The sequence below is a fragment of the Clupea harengus genome, chromosome 15 (assembly GCF_900700415.2).
Source record: "Clupea harengus chromosome 15, Ch_v2.0.2, whole genome shotgun sequence".
NCBI lineage: Eukaryota > Metazoa > Chordata > Actinopteri > Clupeiformes > Clupeidae > Clupea > Clupea harengus.
In genome coordinates this window covers 12,346,439-12,360,618 of record NC_045166.1, presented here as the reverse complement: position 1 = coordinate 12,360,618, position 14,180 = coordinate 12,346,439, and the positions used below count along the sequence as shown (strand labels likewise).

The window sequence follows — 14,180 nt, the reverse complement described above, 5'->3', positions numbered from 1 at the left end:
TCTCAGTACCACATACAATACTCCACTCTCCACCCCTTTAGAAAACTGTTTATATCCCACACAGTCAAAGACAACTGTGAGTCTTAGCAGCAAATGAGAATAACTGAAGTGGCCGGTGTGTGTGTGTGTGTGTGTGTGTAAAGCAAATAACAAATTATAAGACACAGATGCGTGCTCACAACTCTGCTCTTTGCCTTTGACAATGGAAAAAAAAACTCTCACTGCAACCAAAAAGAAACAGCTGAGAAACATTAATGACATCTGCGCAGTGTCGCAAGTTCCCATCATTTCAACAGCTGCAACTTGTTCAACAGCCACAACCAGTTACCTCAAAAACAAGTCAGTAGGACCAATGATAAATGCATATGAGCTTTGTACCAGTTTTTGGCAGTTTTTGGTACCAGACTTTAAGCATCTATCAGCTTCAGGGGATATCGTTATAGAGAAACAGACCATGTCCTCTAACACTTATGACAGCTCAGAAAATGATGTATATCTTATGCAACCAAAGCTCTACGTATGTTTGATGGAATTATGGTGTGTGTGTGTGTGTGTGTGTGTGTGTGTGTGTGTGTGTGTGTACATTTTAATACCCTGCTTAACCATCCTGGATCAACTGCCTGAACTTCCACCGATTGACAACCTTAACCAATCCCCGACCTTCCTGGAGGTTCTGTCAGCCGTCCGCTTCCTGAAGAACAACAAGTCTCCTGCCATGGACAATATCCCTGCGGAACTGCTTAAACAGGGTGGTTACCTCTGTACAAGAGCGCTACATCAACACATCACTAAAGTAGGGGCTGATGAAAACATCCCACAGCAATGGAGAGATGCCAAAATTGTCACCATATACAAGAGCAAAAGTGACATTATTACAGGTGACAAAGGCAACCTCTTCAACACCAGGAGGCTGCAAGCAACCACCAAGCTGCACAGAGTGAGGGTCCTTGAGCTGCAGTATGTAGATGACTGCGCTCTTGTGGCTCACACTCCACAAGACCTCCATGCTGTCCTGGATGCAGCTATGAAGGCTTGCAGCAGGATGGGGCTGACCATCAACATCACCAAAACAGAGGTAGTCTGTCAGTGGAGCACCAACATCCCATCCACTCCACCCATCTTCAGCATCACTGATAAGCATCTGTCTGTAGTACCATCATTCAAACACCTGGGGAGTATCCTCTCTGAGGACAATAATATCGACAATGAGGTCCAGAACAGAATCAAACAAGCATCAGCTGCCTTTGGGAGACTCAGGCGCCGGGTCTTTTAAAACAAGAACTTATATCTCCATACAAATATCTCTGTGTATCGAGCTGTTTGCATCACCACCCTCCTCTAGTTGTGAAGCCTGGGTCACTTACAGCCACCATGTGAAGTCCCTGGAGGATTTTCACATCCGCTGTCTCCAGCGCATGCTAGGAATCACTTGGCGTGACCGAGTGCCACACACTGAGATCCTCAGGAGAGCAGGCTGTAAGAGCATTGAGGCCACCATCACCCACTACCAGCTACGATGGCTGGGGCACGTTATAAGGATGCCCCTCAATCGGCTGCCTCACAAAGTGCTGTATGGCCAGCTTGCCCAAGGCCAACGCTCTGCTGGAGGGCAGAAAAAGCGCTATAAAGAAGTGTAAAATCAGACCTGGGGACCTGGAGGGCTTGGCTGCTGACCGTAACACCTGGCGTCAGATGTGCCAAGACGGGACCAAAGCACTGGAGGAGGACAGGACAGCCAGGAGACAGGAAAGGCAAGAAAGAAGGCATAAAAGTAACACAACCAAGGTTGCCAGTACCACCACTATTACATACGCATGTCCCACCTGCGACAAGACCTGTGGATCCAGGATAGGACTATACAGCCATCAGAAAACTCACCGTTGAAAGTCAGAAGTGGACGTCATCATCGGCCTCGATGGACAACTACAAGCAAGCAAGTGTGTGTGTGTGTGTGTGTGTGTGTTGTGAGTCTGTGTGAAGTGTAAAGTGTGTGCATATACCTCTGCTGACTGGTCATTGTAAGGCTACATGTTGCCAGGCTGAAGATTCACCTCATATGGGGATTTCTTCCTTGCTTATCATGCAGTAGAAAATGGAGCCCTTATGACCAGGGATTCTTTGTGTCACATCAGAGTTTAAATGTCTACTGTGGTCACAACCTCATGAAAGCCAGAAAATTACTTTCTGCCATCATCTAGTTGAACTGTAGCACAAATATTTGCATATACAGACAAGGTACAGGGTTACTTATGAATGGAACAAATAATTGTCAGGTAGTGCAAATAAATAATTTGTCAGATAAATAGTCATATAATCCAATCATAGGGTTTCTGCATTATCTGTCAAAAGTATTTTGTGCATGTGTCAGACTATCACAGCATCATTATTTCTGGTGGTTGCATATATGCAAAGTTAGTTAGGTAAATCTTCATTCATGATTTCATCGTCATCAACGTCAACAAATTGCACTGCAGGCTGGTAATATTGCAAAGGTTGCAGGAAGACTTCAGCTGCTGGCAGTGAACTGTGTTATGCTACTCTCTGGTGGAGACTTTCGTATCTGCAGCAGCTGACATTTGGAACTTGGTCAAACTAAAATGTAATTTGTGTTACATTTTTAGTCTCCTCATGATCATCCATTGCTGATCAGTGATCTTACTGTAGTAAGAGATGTTAATATTCAATTAAAAAGCAGTCTGTTGTTATTGTTTTTTGAAGGATGGTTGATCGTCTTTCAGTGTACTTGAAACCTCATTGTAGATGTGCTACATACTGTAGCTCCAATAACTCACCCTGTGGTCACAGAGGTGGAGTGGTGCTCTCCTCCTTCGCTGCCATTCTTGACCTCAAAGTGGTCCCATCTCTCCTGCTCACAGTATTTACAGGTGTTCTGTCTTACACTGTACTTTGTTTTTGAGCGAGAGACTTTTTATATGTTTGCTTCCAGTTGTTTTTCTTCCATTGAAAGAAGGCTCTTTGCCCTAAATGCTTCTTCTTGCGCTGAAGCAATGTGGTACACATTTTAGACTCGAGGTGTCAGGTTTAGTGGCTGGGTTTGAGGTGTGGAAAAGATAGAAGTGATTTCAGCTTTTTATCATCCCTGTTACTTTCTGTGGCTTCTTTATTCTTTTTGAGAATAAAGACAGCATTCGCTCACCTGTGATTTCACTGTGATTCTCATTTTCACTTGTAATTCATCTTTGAGTTGTGAATTTCAACTACAGTTATTTTCTGTGTCCAGTTTTCTCTCAGCGATTCATGTCAGTTGCTGAACATCACAACTCAGCCAACCTCACAGGATATTCTTTAGCACACTGAGATATGTATTTTGGGCACTAACCTATTCTTGCTGTGAGTTCAAAGGTTGAACGTCATGGTCCGTGACAAGGCTGAGTGATCAGGAGCAGATGTAGAAAGGCTTGGAGCATATCTGAAGCAGTGTCAACATGAGACATTGGAGGCCTTGTTCACTCTGTTGCTCTGATTATCAAATAACATTCATTTGCTTCTTGGAAAACATGTTGATGCACAAGTGATGTGATCTTGTAAGCACGTTGGTGAAGGAAAAACACTTCCCTGAAGAGACAATAAGTATTTTGGGTCAAATATGACAAAAGAGTTGTTTATGCGCCTGGCTGACCCTAAAATGTTTTTGAAATCATGAGAAGAACGGCATAGTCAGCAGTAGAATCCAGTGGAAATCTGGAATGTTCCTTCTCAGCTGCACCTGATAAAAACACATATTGGCATTTTATAAATAAAACATAAAACAGTAATAATAGTAACACTTATATAAAACGCTAGCCTATGGAGTAGGTCCACACAAGAACAGGCCCTCAGGTCCAGTCAACATTAAGCTACCCACCACCCTGCATAATCCCCAAGGTAATCCAGAGAGACCACAGCCTCTGTTTGCCCCGGCATTCCTACCAAACGGGCCACCCTATGTGCTGTCAACTCTGCCAGAAACCCCATTGTTCGACAGTGGGATGAAAACATGTCTAGATCTTTCGGCCTGTGTGTCATCCTTTGGCGCTGGTTTGCAGGGTATTTATGGTACCACAAAACGTGGAATGCACTCTGAAAGGGGCGATTGAGCCAATGAAAACCAAACTCTATTCAGTCATTGGGAGCTGAGCCACTATTGACCAGCGGTCACCTGTTCGTTTAGCATCTACTACAGTAGGTACTTTGTGAGGCAAATCCTTTGGAAATGTTTAGAAGAACAGTGTGGCCTTGTTGTGGTGGGATCTTTTGCCCTCGAAGATAATCACATGAATCACATAAAACAGTGTGAACGTTCAGACACACAGAGAAGATTTTGTGAAAATTCTTGAAACATCATGAAACATCATATCTTAAACTTTAAAAAAAGCCTATTTACAATATTTAGGTTAGTCTGAAGGCTATATTGACAGTAAATTGTAAATTATGATGAAAATATTTTAATGGGAGAATGTTTATTTTGTAGTTCAGTTGTATTTTTTCAAAATACAAACTGTACAAATACATACATTCAAACATAAAGGTCACAATGTATTATGCTAATCTGCCATTTCTGATTAACTGAAACAATACTATAGACCTGTATTGTACCTGTATCGAATTTTGGAGGTGGGAATGATAAGGCCTTCTACTACTACTATCCCTTACTGTAAGATGGACAGGACAAAGGACAAATGAAATGGGAGCATTCGCGACAAGCGCTGCACCGTCATTTACTCAATGGGCGGAGTGAACTGAGGAGCAAGATAAGATTCACTGTCACGTTGATATAGCTCATTGTGGCATAGCATACACGTTGCCTGAAGAGGTAGCTAGCTTGCTACTAAAGAGGTGAGTGCGTTGTAGAAATCAAAGTTGACATGGCATGTTTTATTTGGAAGCAAGTTTTAAGAAATTAAGGATAGAAACTATAGCCTTGATTTATTACCCGGACCATTTGTTAGGCGTAAGCGCTAGATGAATGTAGTTCCAGCAACATATGTTAACATTAGCTAGCAGATTTTGCTAATAGCATTTCAAATGGCATAGCACTCGCTAGTTAGCCAGCGACAGCGTGTCACGCACCGAGGCTGACTTGTTACCAGGTAACATTATTGGTGATTTACATGTTCTGTAATTTTTTGTTTCAGATTCCTCACTTCGAAGGCGCCCAGGCAATCTCTTCGGATTTTATTGCTAACCACTGCAAGGTCTACCCCAGCAATCTTGGCTTAACATTAGCTGCGCGGTGCTATATCTCGTCACAACTGCATCCAAAAACGGTTTAAAATCCAAAAAACTACTTCATTGCGTCTCTGGGCAACCAGCAGTGTGTTTATGTCTTTGTTTTACGAAAACGGTGAGTACCCGGACGACAGGAGCCACGGATGGGAAAGGTACATATCCCTAACGTTGTATGTAGCCACACATTTTTCTTCAGTATTCAGACATGTGTGATGTAATGGTAGCCAGCTATCGTAACGGTGTTAATTGTCGGACGGCGTGTGTTATCGGCAAACGTTCGTATTGTCATGTTAATCCATTATGAAACTGAAGTTATAGATTATTAATCCATTATTAAACTCATCATTTTGATTGTTTAACAGAATGGCCGATGTTTGACACTGTCCGATAACTGACATAGCTACGCTAGCGGAGTTGTCCCTGAATGCTAGTTAGCCAGCTAACTTACCGCTGCCTCGCTAGCAGAGTGATTTCGAGATCTGTGGCATCAAAATGGCGGCCCACTCAATTCGCAACGAGGGTGTAGCTTGCTAGCTAGCGATATCTGATTAGTGTGACGCACTCTGCAGCACTTTGCCCCATCTGGTTCTGGCAACGTGTTCCTCATAATCAACTCGTACATGTAATAGCGCCTCTTCAATGGTAATGGATTTCAGGTTATATTTCGATTACAACGAGTTTGAAAAGGCACAGACATATTTTTAAAACCGTTTACATAACCTGTCGTGGTATTAAACCATAGTGTGGTGTTAAGGTAACGTTAGCTGTTCGTCACTAGCGAATGTAGCGATACCTAACCTAGCAAATGTTACCACCCATATTGGAAATGTAGCAAGTCACCGCAATATTTGACCCCCCCTATCTATTTTTACGTCACGAAAATAGGCTGTTTTTAATGCTGTTCCAGTATAGGTATCAAATGTCAAGTGAGACGTTACTATTTCATTTAAAAGGGAGTAAATGTAGACCCTAGCCCTACTGGTTAATGATGACTGGGATTTGTGTTCACTGGAATGCAGTAACGTTAGTAAGCCAGCGTTACATCAGCTACATGGCAGCTTAACAATTCAGTTGCGATGGGAATTTTACAATGTCAGCCTGCTTGTAGGGCTACACAACGTTGAACTATAGGGGAGATCGCGTAGATCGCTGTCAGTGTCTAACAGTACTAATTTCCACACTAATTCACTAAGTTAATGTTTTGGCACATGGTGTATGTTGGTAAAATGTAACGTTAAACTCCCACCCACAGAGCAGGTGGTTGTTAAGATGCTTTTTGGCTTCACACATGAGGACTTATACTCAGCTCTCTGATCAGCTTTCCAAGCTATGGAGAAGACTAGTTTAAAAACTGATGTGGAGTAACACAACCAATTCTCAAGTTAATATAAATGTATTATCTGAAATGGCGGTACTGTGATGAGAAGTGGTGTTGGTGCCTTAACAGATATTTTTTTATTTTTTTTGGTGTGATACCGACCGGTCACCTGTTTATACATGTCAGCCTGCTTGTAGGGCTACACAACGTAGAACTATAGGGGAGATCGCTGTCAGTGTCTAACAGTACTAATTTCCACACTAATTCAGTAAGTAAATATTAATGTTTTGGCACATGGTGTATGTTGGTGAACTGTAACGTTTCACTCGCACCCACAGAGCAGGTGTTGCAATGAGATAACCGACCATGGTCACTGGCAATGGGAGGGTTGACTACCCTTGAGCATGTTGTCTTTGTAAAAGCTATGAAATGTTATCTGTCCTAACCAAACATTAACTTATCTTTCCCCCACTTCTAGAGCTGTTGTGCAGCTGTCGGAACCTGTGTGGAGGAAACTTAGCCCACCAGCAACGAGCCTGGAGCCTCAGTGGCAAGACCTTTTTCATGTCAGAGACCGAGTCCTCTTGCAGTCGTTTATGTCATCCCCCCCTCTCCAGGCAGACAATACCAAGAATTGCCAATTCAAGATCTTTTCGTCTTGCTGATAGAACCAACAAGAGGACAAAATGTCTGTCAACGTCAACCGCAGCGTGTCAGACCAGTTCTACCGCTACAAGATGCCCCGTCTGATAGCAAAGGTGGGTACCCCCCCCCCCCCCCCCTGATATATGATATGAGCTCAAATTCATATCACGATATTTTCCACCGTCCACACGATATCGATATGATATCACGATATATGAGGGGAAAAATTCTGAATCACATTTTAATAGCCCTTAGTTAAATGGCATTAGTTAAGGCAAAATGTCATAATGAAAATAAAATAATGATTAAATAAATATTAATTTGCACATGGTGTATGTTGGTGAACTGTAACGTTTCACTCCCACCCACAGAGCAGGTTGTTAAGATGCTTTTTGGCTTCACACATGAGGACTTATACTCAGCTCTCTGATCAGCTTTTCAAGCTATGGAGAAGACTAGTTTAAAAACTGATGTGGAGCAACTCAAGCAATTCTCTCAAGTTAATATAATCCTGATCCTTCTGCCTACCTGAACAACTCCAGTAGTCCTGTTTTCAGCATTAACATTGGCCACTTGTCTTTACCCAGGTGGAAGGCAAAGGTAACGGGATAAAGACTGTCATAGTCAACATGGTTGATGTCGCCAAGGCTTTGAACAGGCCCCCAACGTGTAAGTTTGCCACTCAGGTTGCAACCATTTCCCCTCACAGGTTTTGGTGGTATAGTGTTCATAATCTGGGTGTCAAATGTACTCTTCTACACCCATTTACGTTCAGTCAGCTGGTAGACTTGCAGTGAAGGGTTGAGCCCTAGGAATAGCATTTTAAAAAGCCTTGGTCAAGCTGTATCAAGACATGACGACACCTGAAGTGGGCCTATGTTTGACTGTCGGTGTGTGGTGGTGGTTGTTGTTAAGATGCTTTTTGCTTTCACACATGAGGACTTATACTCAGCTCTCTGATCAGCTTTCCAAGCTATGGAGAAGACTAGTTTAAAAACTGATGTGGAGCAACACAACCAATTCTCTCAAGTTAATATAAATGTATTCTCTGACTTCTCTAAAATGGCAGCATTGTGACGAGAAGTGGCGTTGGTGTCTTACTTTTTTTTTTTTATTATTATTATTATTTAAAAGAAATGTTGGTGTGATACGCACCTGTCATACATAATGTGGTTTATTACTTGCTCCACTATCCTGGTCATTGAATTTGAGATGTGGAAATGATGGAAGTGATTCCAAATTGAATAAAAGACCACACATGCTCTTGTGTGTTGTTTTTTTATTTAATTTTTTTTATACTGTAATTCTGATTTTCACTTGTAATTCATCTTTGAGATGTGAGTTTCAAACAAAATTATTCCTTTGTTCTACAACACAGTTTTTGGACAGGCTCAGTCATCCTTGCTCACAGACCTCTTTGCTTTTTTCTTTTTCTCTTCCTAAATAGATCCGACCAAGTTTTTTGGTTGTGAGTTGGGGGCTCAGACCCAGTTTGATTCTAAGAATGACCGTTACATTGTCAATGGATCCCACGAGGCCAACAAGCTGCAAGACATGCTGGATGGATTTATCCGGAAATTTGTGCTGTGTCCAGAGTGTGATAATCCGGAAACAGATCTGGTAAGCAGGCACATGTTTTTTTTTCTTTGTTTGCACTCTCTTTCAGTAAGACAGATTTACTTTGGAATGGCCCAGACACGACTCTGATTAATTGGTCATTGTGTTCTCGATATTTTTCATTATTACAGTACGAATGTGTTCTACAGAAATGACAATAGCCTACTGCAGCCCTCATTGACCAGTAGTGTAAAACAAGGGGCTGAACCCAATGGCACCTCTCTGTGGCATTTTGTGCTGAGTAAGGTGGTTCCAACGAGGTCAGCTTTGCTGCCAGATGCTGGATTAGAGACTCCGCAAATAAAGGATGCCATTATGAGCAGGCGCTCGTTTGCCATTTCCAACCTGTAATAATGTTAAGATAGCTGCTGCATATCTTGAGTTATTCATTATACTTTAAAACTTGTTGGTTAGCTCTGCATGCTGTTTCTCCTCAAAACAATTTGTCCCAATTGATTTTGGGGAGGGGGGTTGAGCAAAGGCAGGGAATTCTGGTGTGAATAGATTTCTCACCAAACCCCCCTGTGGAGCACACTTGTTTTTGTACTCCACTCTTAATTGCAGCAGTAATATGACTGGTGCAGTGCAGATGGCTTGTTTTGTAACCTTTTTTTTTTCCTCCACCAGCTCTTTATTTTTTCATAATGGTCCTCCTCAGTGGTAATGTTTCTCCTGCTGCTGTGGAAAATCCCTGTGCGATTGCTTATAACTGCTACACACACACACCTCTGCAGAGAGAGAACATTTGCGTAGCATCACAACGTTACTGCACAGCATACACATGTGTGAAGAAAAGCCTTGGGCAAGCTGTATCAAGACATGACGACTTGTTAAGATGCTTTTTGGCTCCACAAATGAGGATTTATACTCAGCTCTCTGATCAGCTTTCCAAGCTATGGAGAAGACTAGTTTAAAAACTGATGTGGAGCAACACAAGCAATTCTCTCTCATTAATATAAATGTATTCTCTGACTTCCCAGTCATGTCGTCTTCACAGTGCTGAGTGGCGGTTATGTAGCCTCATCATGTAGCAGTTCCACCACCATCATCTTTCTCCAGGACTGTTGTAATCCAGAGGGTAGTGTCTAATTGCGCATGTATTGATCAATCCAAAGGATGGTATGAATCATACCGGATCACAAGCAGTAGATGTGGGCTGACTGGTGTAATCCAAAGGCTATTGTCATGTTTGGCTTGAATTGATCAGTTGGTTGCATGGTATGGATCAAACGTGCATCCACACACTGGATGTTTACTTAATGTGGTGGTCTTCCGTTTCAGCACATCAATGCTAAGAAGCAAACCATTGGGAACTCCTGCAAGGCCTGTGGCTACCGGGGCATGCTGGATACACGACACAAGCTCTGCACCTTCATTCTGAAGAATCCACCAGGTGATGTAATTATAATGCCCTTGATTTAAATGTGACCAATCAAGAATGCCATTTACGTTAAGTCACATATGCTGAACAGTCAGCTGGTAGACTTGCAGTGAAGGGTTTAGCCCTAGGGATAGCATTAAAAAAGGCCTTGGTCAAGCTGTATCAAGACATGACGACACCCGAAGTGGGCCTATCTTTCACTATGTCGGTGTGTGGTGGTGGTTTTGAAGATGCTTTTTGGCTCCACAAATGAAGACTTATACTCAGCTCTCTGATCAGCTTTCCAAGCTATGGAGAAGACTAGTTTAAAAACTGATGTGGAGTAACACAAGCAATTCTCTCAAGTTAATATAAATGTATTCTCTGACTTCTCTGAAATGGCGGCACTGTGACGAGAAGTGGCGTTGGTGTCTTACATTTTTTATTTTTTTTCATTATCATTATTAAAAAAAAAAGTGTGTTATACGGACCCGTCATAAATAATGTGGTTTATTACTTGCCCCACTAGCCTGGTGGTCCATTGATCCTGTGAATAAAGGTGTGAGTTTTGGCCTGCTCCTAATGTCTCCTGTTTGTTCTCCCTGATGCAGAGAATGAAAGTGTGTATGTGAAAAAGGAAAAGAAGAGCCGCAAGAAGGACAAGGAGAACGGCTCGGGTAGTGGGGAAGCAGGGAACCGCGATGACATTGATGCACCTGATGCAGTGGTGGGTAGAACTTATTTTCAAGCTGTATCAAGACATGACGACACCTGAAGTGGGCCTATGTTTGACTGTCGGTGTGTGGTGGTGGATGTTGTTAAGATGCTTTTTGGCTTCACACATGAGGAGTTATACTCAGCTCTCTGATAAGCTTTCCAAGCTATGGAGAAGACTAGTTTCAAAACTGATGTGGAGCAACACAAGCAATTCTCTCAAGTTAATATAAATTCATTCTCTGACTTCTCTGAAATGGTTTCTGCTAGACAGTGATTGTTGTATAGTATGTATAGTTTCCCCAGCCTCTAGTTAACACATCAATCTCTCTCTCTCTCTCTCTCTCTCTGCAGGATGGGGATGATGATGACGAGGACTGGGCAGAGGAGACCACTGAGGAGGCCCAGCGCCGGCGCATGGAGGAGATCAGCGAGCACGCAAAGAACCTCACCCTCAGCGAGGACCTGGAGAAGACCTTGGAGGAGAGGGTGAACATATTCTACAACTTCGTCAAGGTCAGATGAAGTTCCTGCATCAACCTGAACAGTGATTGTGAACCTGTCTGTGTGTGGTGGATGTTGTAAGATGCTTTTTGGCTTCACACATGAGGAGTTATTCAAAGCTCTCTGATCAGCTTTCCAAGCTATGGAGAAGACTAGTTTCAAAACTGATGTGGAGCAAGACAAGCAATTCTCTCAAGTTAATATGAATGTATTCTCTGACTTCTCTGAAATGGTTTCTGTGTAAGTGTATAGCTATGTATCTCAAACATTGTTCGTTATGGTATCATGCTTGTAGTGTTGGGGCACTTTTCGTAATATCTTTGGTAACTGGTCATCAAAGCCAGGAGTAGGAAATGCCTGTTTTGCTCAAATATAGCTGTAGATTTCAGTACAGACTGTCCATTCATCCAACAGTGAGCATTGTCCTCCCTCAGCAGTATAATACAGCCGTCCTCCTGTCCTTAACACTGTCCCCTATCTGTGTGTGGCAACAGCAAAAGAAAGAGGAGGGGGCGATTGACTCTGCCGACAAGGAGATCCTGGCCGAGGCGGAGCGGCTGGACGTGAAGGCCATGGGCCCCCTGATCCTCAGCGAGCTGCTCTTCGATGAGAACATCCGCGACCAGATCAAGAAGTACAAGCGCCACTTCCTCCGCGTGAGTGACCGTACGCACGCACAGGCTTCCAGTCCTAGCAGCCGTTATTCGAGACCTACAGAGAACACGCATACATTCATTGACTTTTCCTGTGCATAAATATGAATTCTTATGATATCTTAAATTATAAGACTGATGTAACGTAAGCACCTCACATACATTAACTATATTCAAGATTCAAGAATGCCGTTTACATTCAGTCACATATGCTGAACAGTCAGCTGGTAGACTTGCAGTGAAGGGTTTAGCCCTAGGAATAGCATTTAAAAAAAGCCTTGGTCAAGCTGTATGAAGACATGACGACACCTGAAGTGGGCCTATGTTTGACTGTCGGTGTGTGGTGGTAGATGTTGTTAAGATGCTTTTTGGCTTCACACATGAGGAGTTATACTCAGCTCTCTGATAAGCTTTCCAAGCTATGGAGAAGACTAGTTTCAAAACTGATGTGGAGCAACACAAGCAATTCTCTCAAGTTAATATAAATGTATTCTCTGAAATGGCGGCACTGTGACGAAGGGGCGTTGGTGTCAATTTTTTTTTTTGCAAATTATGTTAAAAGGGATATTGATTCGAGGGGAGGGCAGGATGGTGACCATATTAAGAGCTTCAGTAGTCTACTACTTTTTTTTTCTTTTCCCCCCTACCCAACCCGCTCTCTGCTTGAACCATGGGAAAGAGAGGGGTCACACACAGTTCTGCCTCGTCTGACTTCTTCTCTGTCTTGCAGTTCTGCCACAACAACAAGAAGGCCCAGAAGTACCTCTTGGGAGGCTTTGAGTGTCTGGTGAAGCTGTTTCAGACGCAGTTGCTCCCTCGAGTTCCCGTCATCCTCAAGGACCTGTACGATGCTGACCTGCTTGAGGAGGACGTCATACTTGCCTGGGCCGAGAAGGTATGGGGGGGTAGTTCATTTTTGTCTTCACACATGAGGAGTTATTCAAAGCTCTCTGATCAGCTTTCAAAGCTATGGAGAAGACTAGTTTAAAAACTGATGTGGAGCAACTGAGGTCACATAGAACTGTAGACCGTTTTGAACACAGACTATTTTCACCTCGGTGCAGTTACTTCAGGTTGCGCTTCACATGAACACTCTCTTGCCACAGGTCTCCAAGAAGTACGTCTCCAAGGAGCTGGCGAAGGAGATCCACGGCAAGGCGGAACCTTTCATCAAGTGGCTGAAGGAGGCCGAGGAGGAGAGTGAGGGCAGCGAGGAAGAGGAGGAGGAAGATGAGGACAACGTGGAGGTAAGGAACTGGGTTTTGTTTAGATTTGTTGTCTGTCGGACTATTATCCTGTCCAATTTAAAAAATACCAGCATTGGTACAATCTTTTGATGTCTGCTTAGGCCCCCTCACCCAATCCTGTAACACTAAGATGGTTGGACTGGGCTGTTTTTATTTATTTTTTTCCTTTCCCATAAAGCACTGTTGTGCTATAACTGAGGAAATGCAAAATGTTATGTGTTTCATGAAACCATGGCCTCTGCATCACAAGGCTGTTGGTTAACATTCAACTCTGTTTTATTAGATGAACTGGAGAGTAATTTCCTCTTTCCCTTGTGTAGGTTGTGTATTCCTCTTCTGCTCGAGAATTAAAAATGGAGACTGTGACACCAGTGAAGGCTGACAAAGAAGAGGAGGACATTGACATTGATGCCATTTAAGCAACACACACACACACACACACACACGCACACTTACAAAAAAGAAACCGGAGAAATTAAAAAGGTTCAAACAAAAGATGCCTCTAAATGCTCTCTGAAGCTTCTGTCATGGAGAAGTCAGACGCATGCCTTTGATTCGTCTCTCTGCTCGATCGCCGCTCCTCGTTGCAATCATGACGTAGCGCTTTGCGAAAGGCTTGTTAATTTTTTTGCATCACCTGCTCCTCCCCATCCCGCCCCACCCTGGCCCTACTGATTGACTTGAGCTGTTCTGCTGTTCAATTTGTAGGTGTGGAAATGCTAGAAACTAGAGCACTAAATGCACATGTATTTTCTTTTTTTTCTTCTATTGTGTTACCTTTTTGAAATATTAATTAAAGAATGTTTGACATTAAGTGTTAAATGTCTCTTTAGTTCTTTTCTGATCGACTTCATTGATCCTTCGACAAACCATCCCACTGACTTCAACACCAG

General features: G+C 42.9%; 1 protein-coding gene across 4 annotated transcripts; it reads left to right on the top strand.

The window, feature by feature from the left end:
- Positions 1-4,729: 4,729 nt before the first annotated feature.
- On the top strand, positions 4,730-14,109 carry LOC105897773 (eukaryotic translation initiation factor 5-like). 4 transcript variants are annotated; one of them, XM_012824736.3, is made up of 12 exons: positions 4,730-4,836; positions 5,136-5,344; positions 7,026-7,305; positions 7,780-7,861; positions 8,640-8,812; positions 10,091-10,202; positions 10,781-10,896; positions 11,238-11,399; positions 11,882-12,043; positions 12,771-12,935; positions 13,147-13,287; positions 13,608-14,109. In XM_012824736.3, the coding sequence occupies exons 3-12, from the start codon at positions 7,234-7,236 to the stop codon at positions 13,704-13,706; spliced, it is 1,284 nt and encodes a 427-aa protein (XP_012680190.2). In that variant the 5' UTR covers positions 4,730-4,836; positions 5,136-5,344; positions 7,026-7,233; the 3' UTR covers positions 13,707-14,109. The 4 variants fall into 4 exon arrangements, with proteins under 4 accessions (XP_012680190.2, XP_012680189.2, XP_031437882.1 ...); XM_012824735.3 differs by having other exon boundaries at positions 5,136-5,381; XM_031582022.2 differs by lacking the exons at positions 4,730-4,836; positions 5,136-5,344 and adding an exon at positions 5,597-5,871.
- Positions 14,110-14,180: the final 71 nt, after the last annotated feature.

What these genes read in the sequence shown, in the direction of transcription:
- LOC105897773 (XM_012824736.3), top strand. Translation starts at nt 7,234, where the DNA reads ATGTCTGTCAACGTCAACCGCAGCGTGTCAGACCAGTTCTACCGCTAC. An exon ending in ATAATCCGGAAACAGATCTG is followed by an intron (nt 8,813 to 10,090) that starts GTAAGCAGGCAC and finishes CTTCCGTTTCAG; the next exon opens with CACATCAATGCTAAGAAGCA. An exon ending in ACAAGCGCCACTTCCTCCGC is followed by an intron (nt 12,044 to 12,770) that starts GTGAGTGACCGT and finishes TCTGTCTTGCAG; the next exon opens with TTCTGCCACAACAACAAGAA.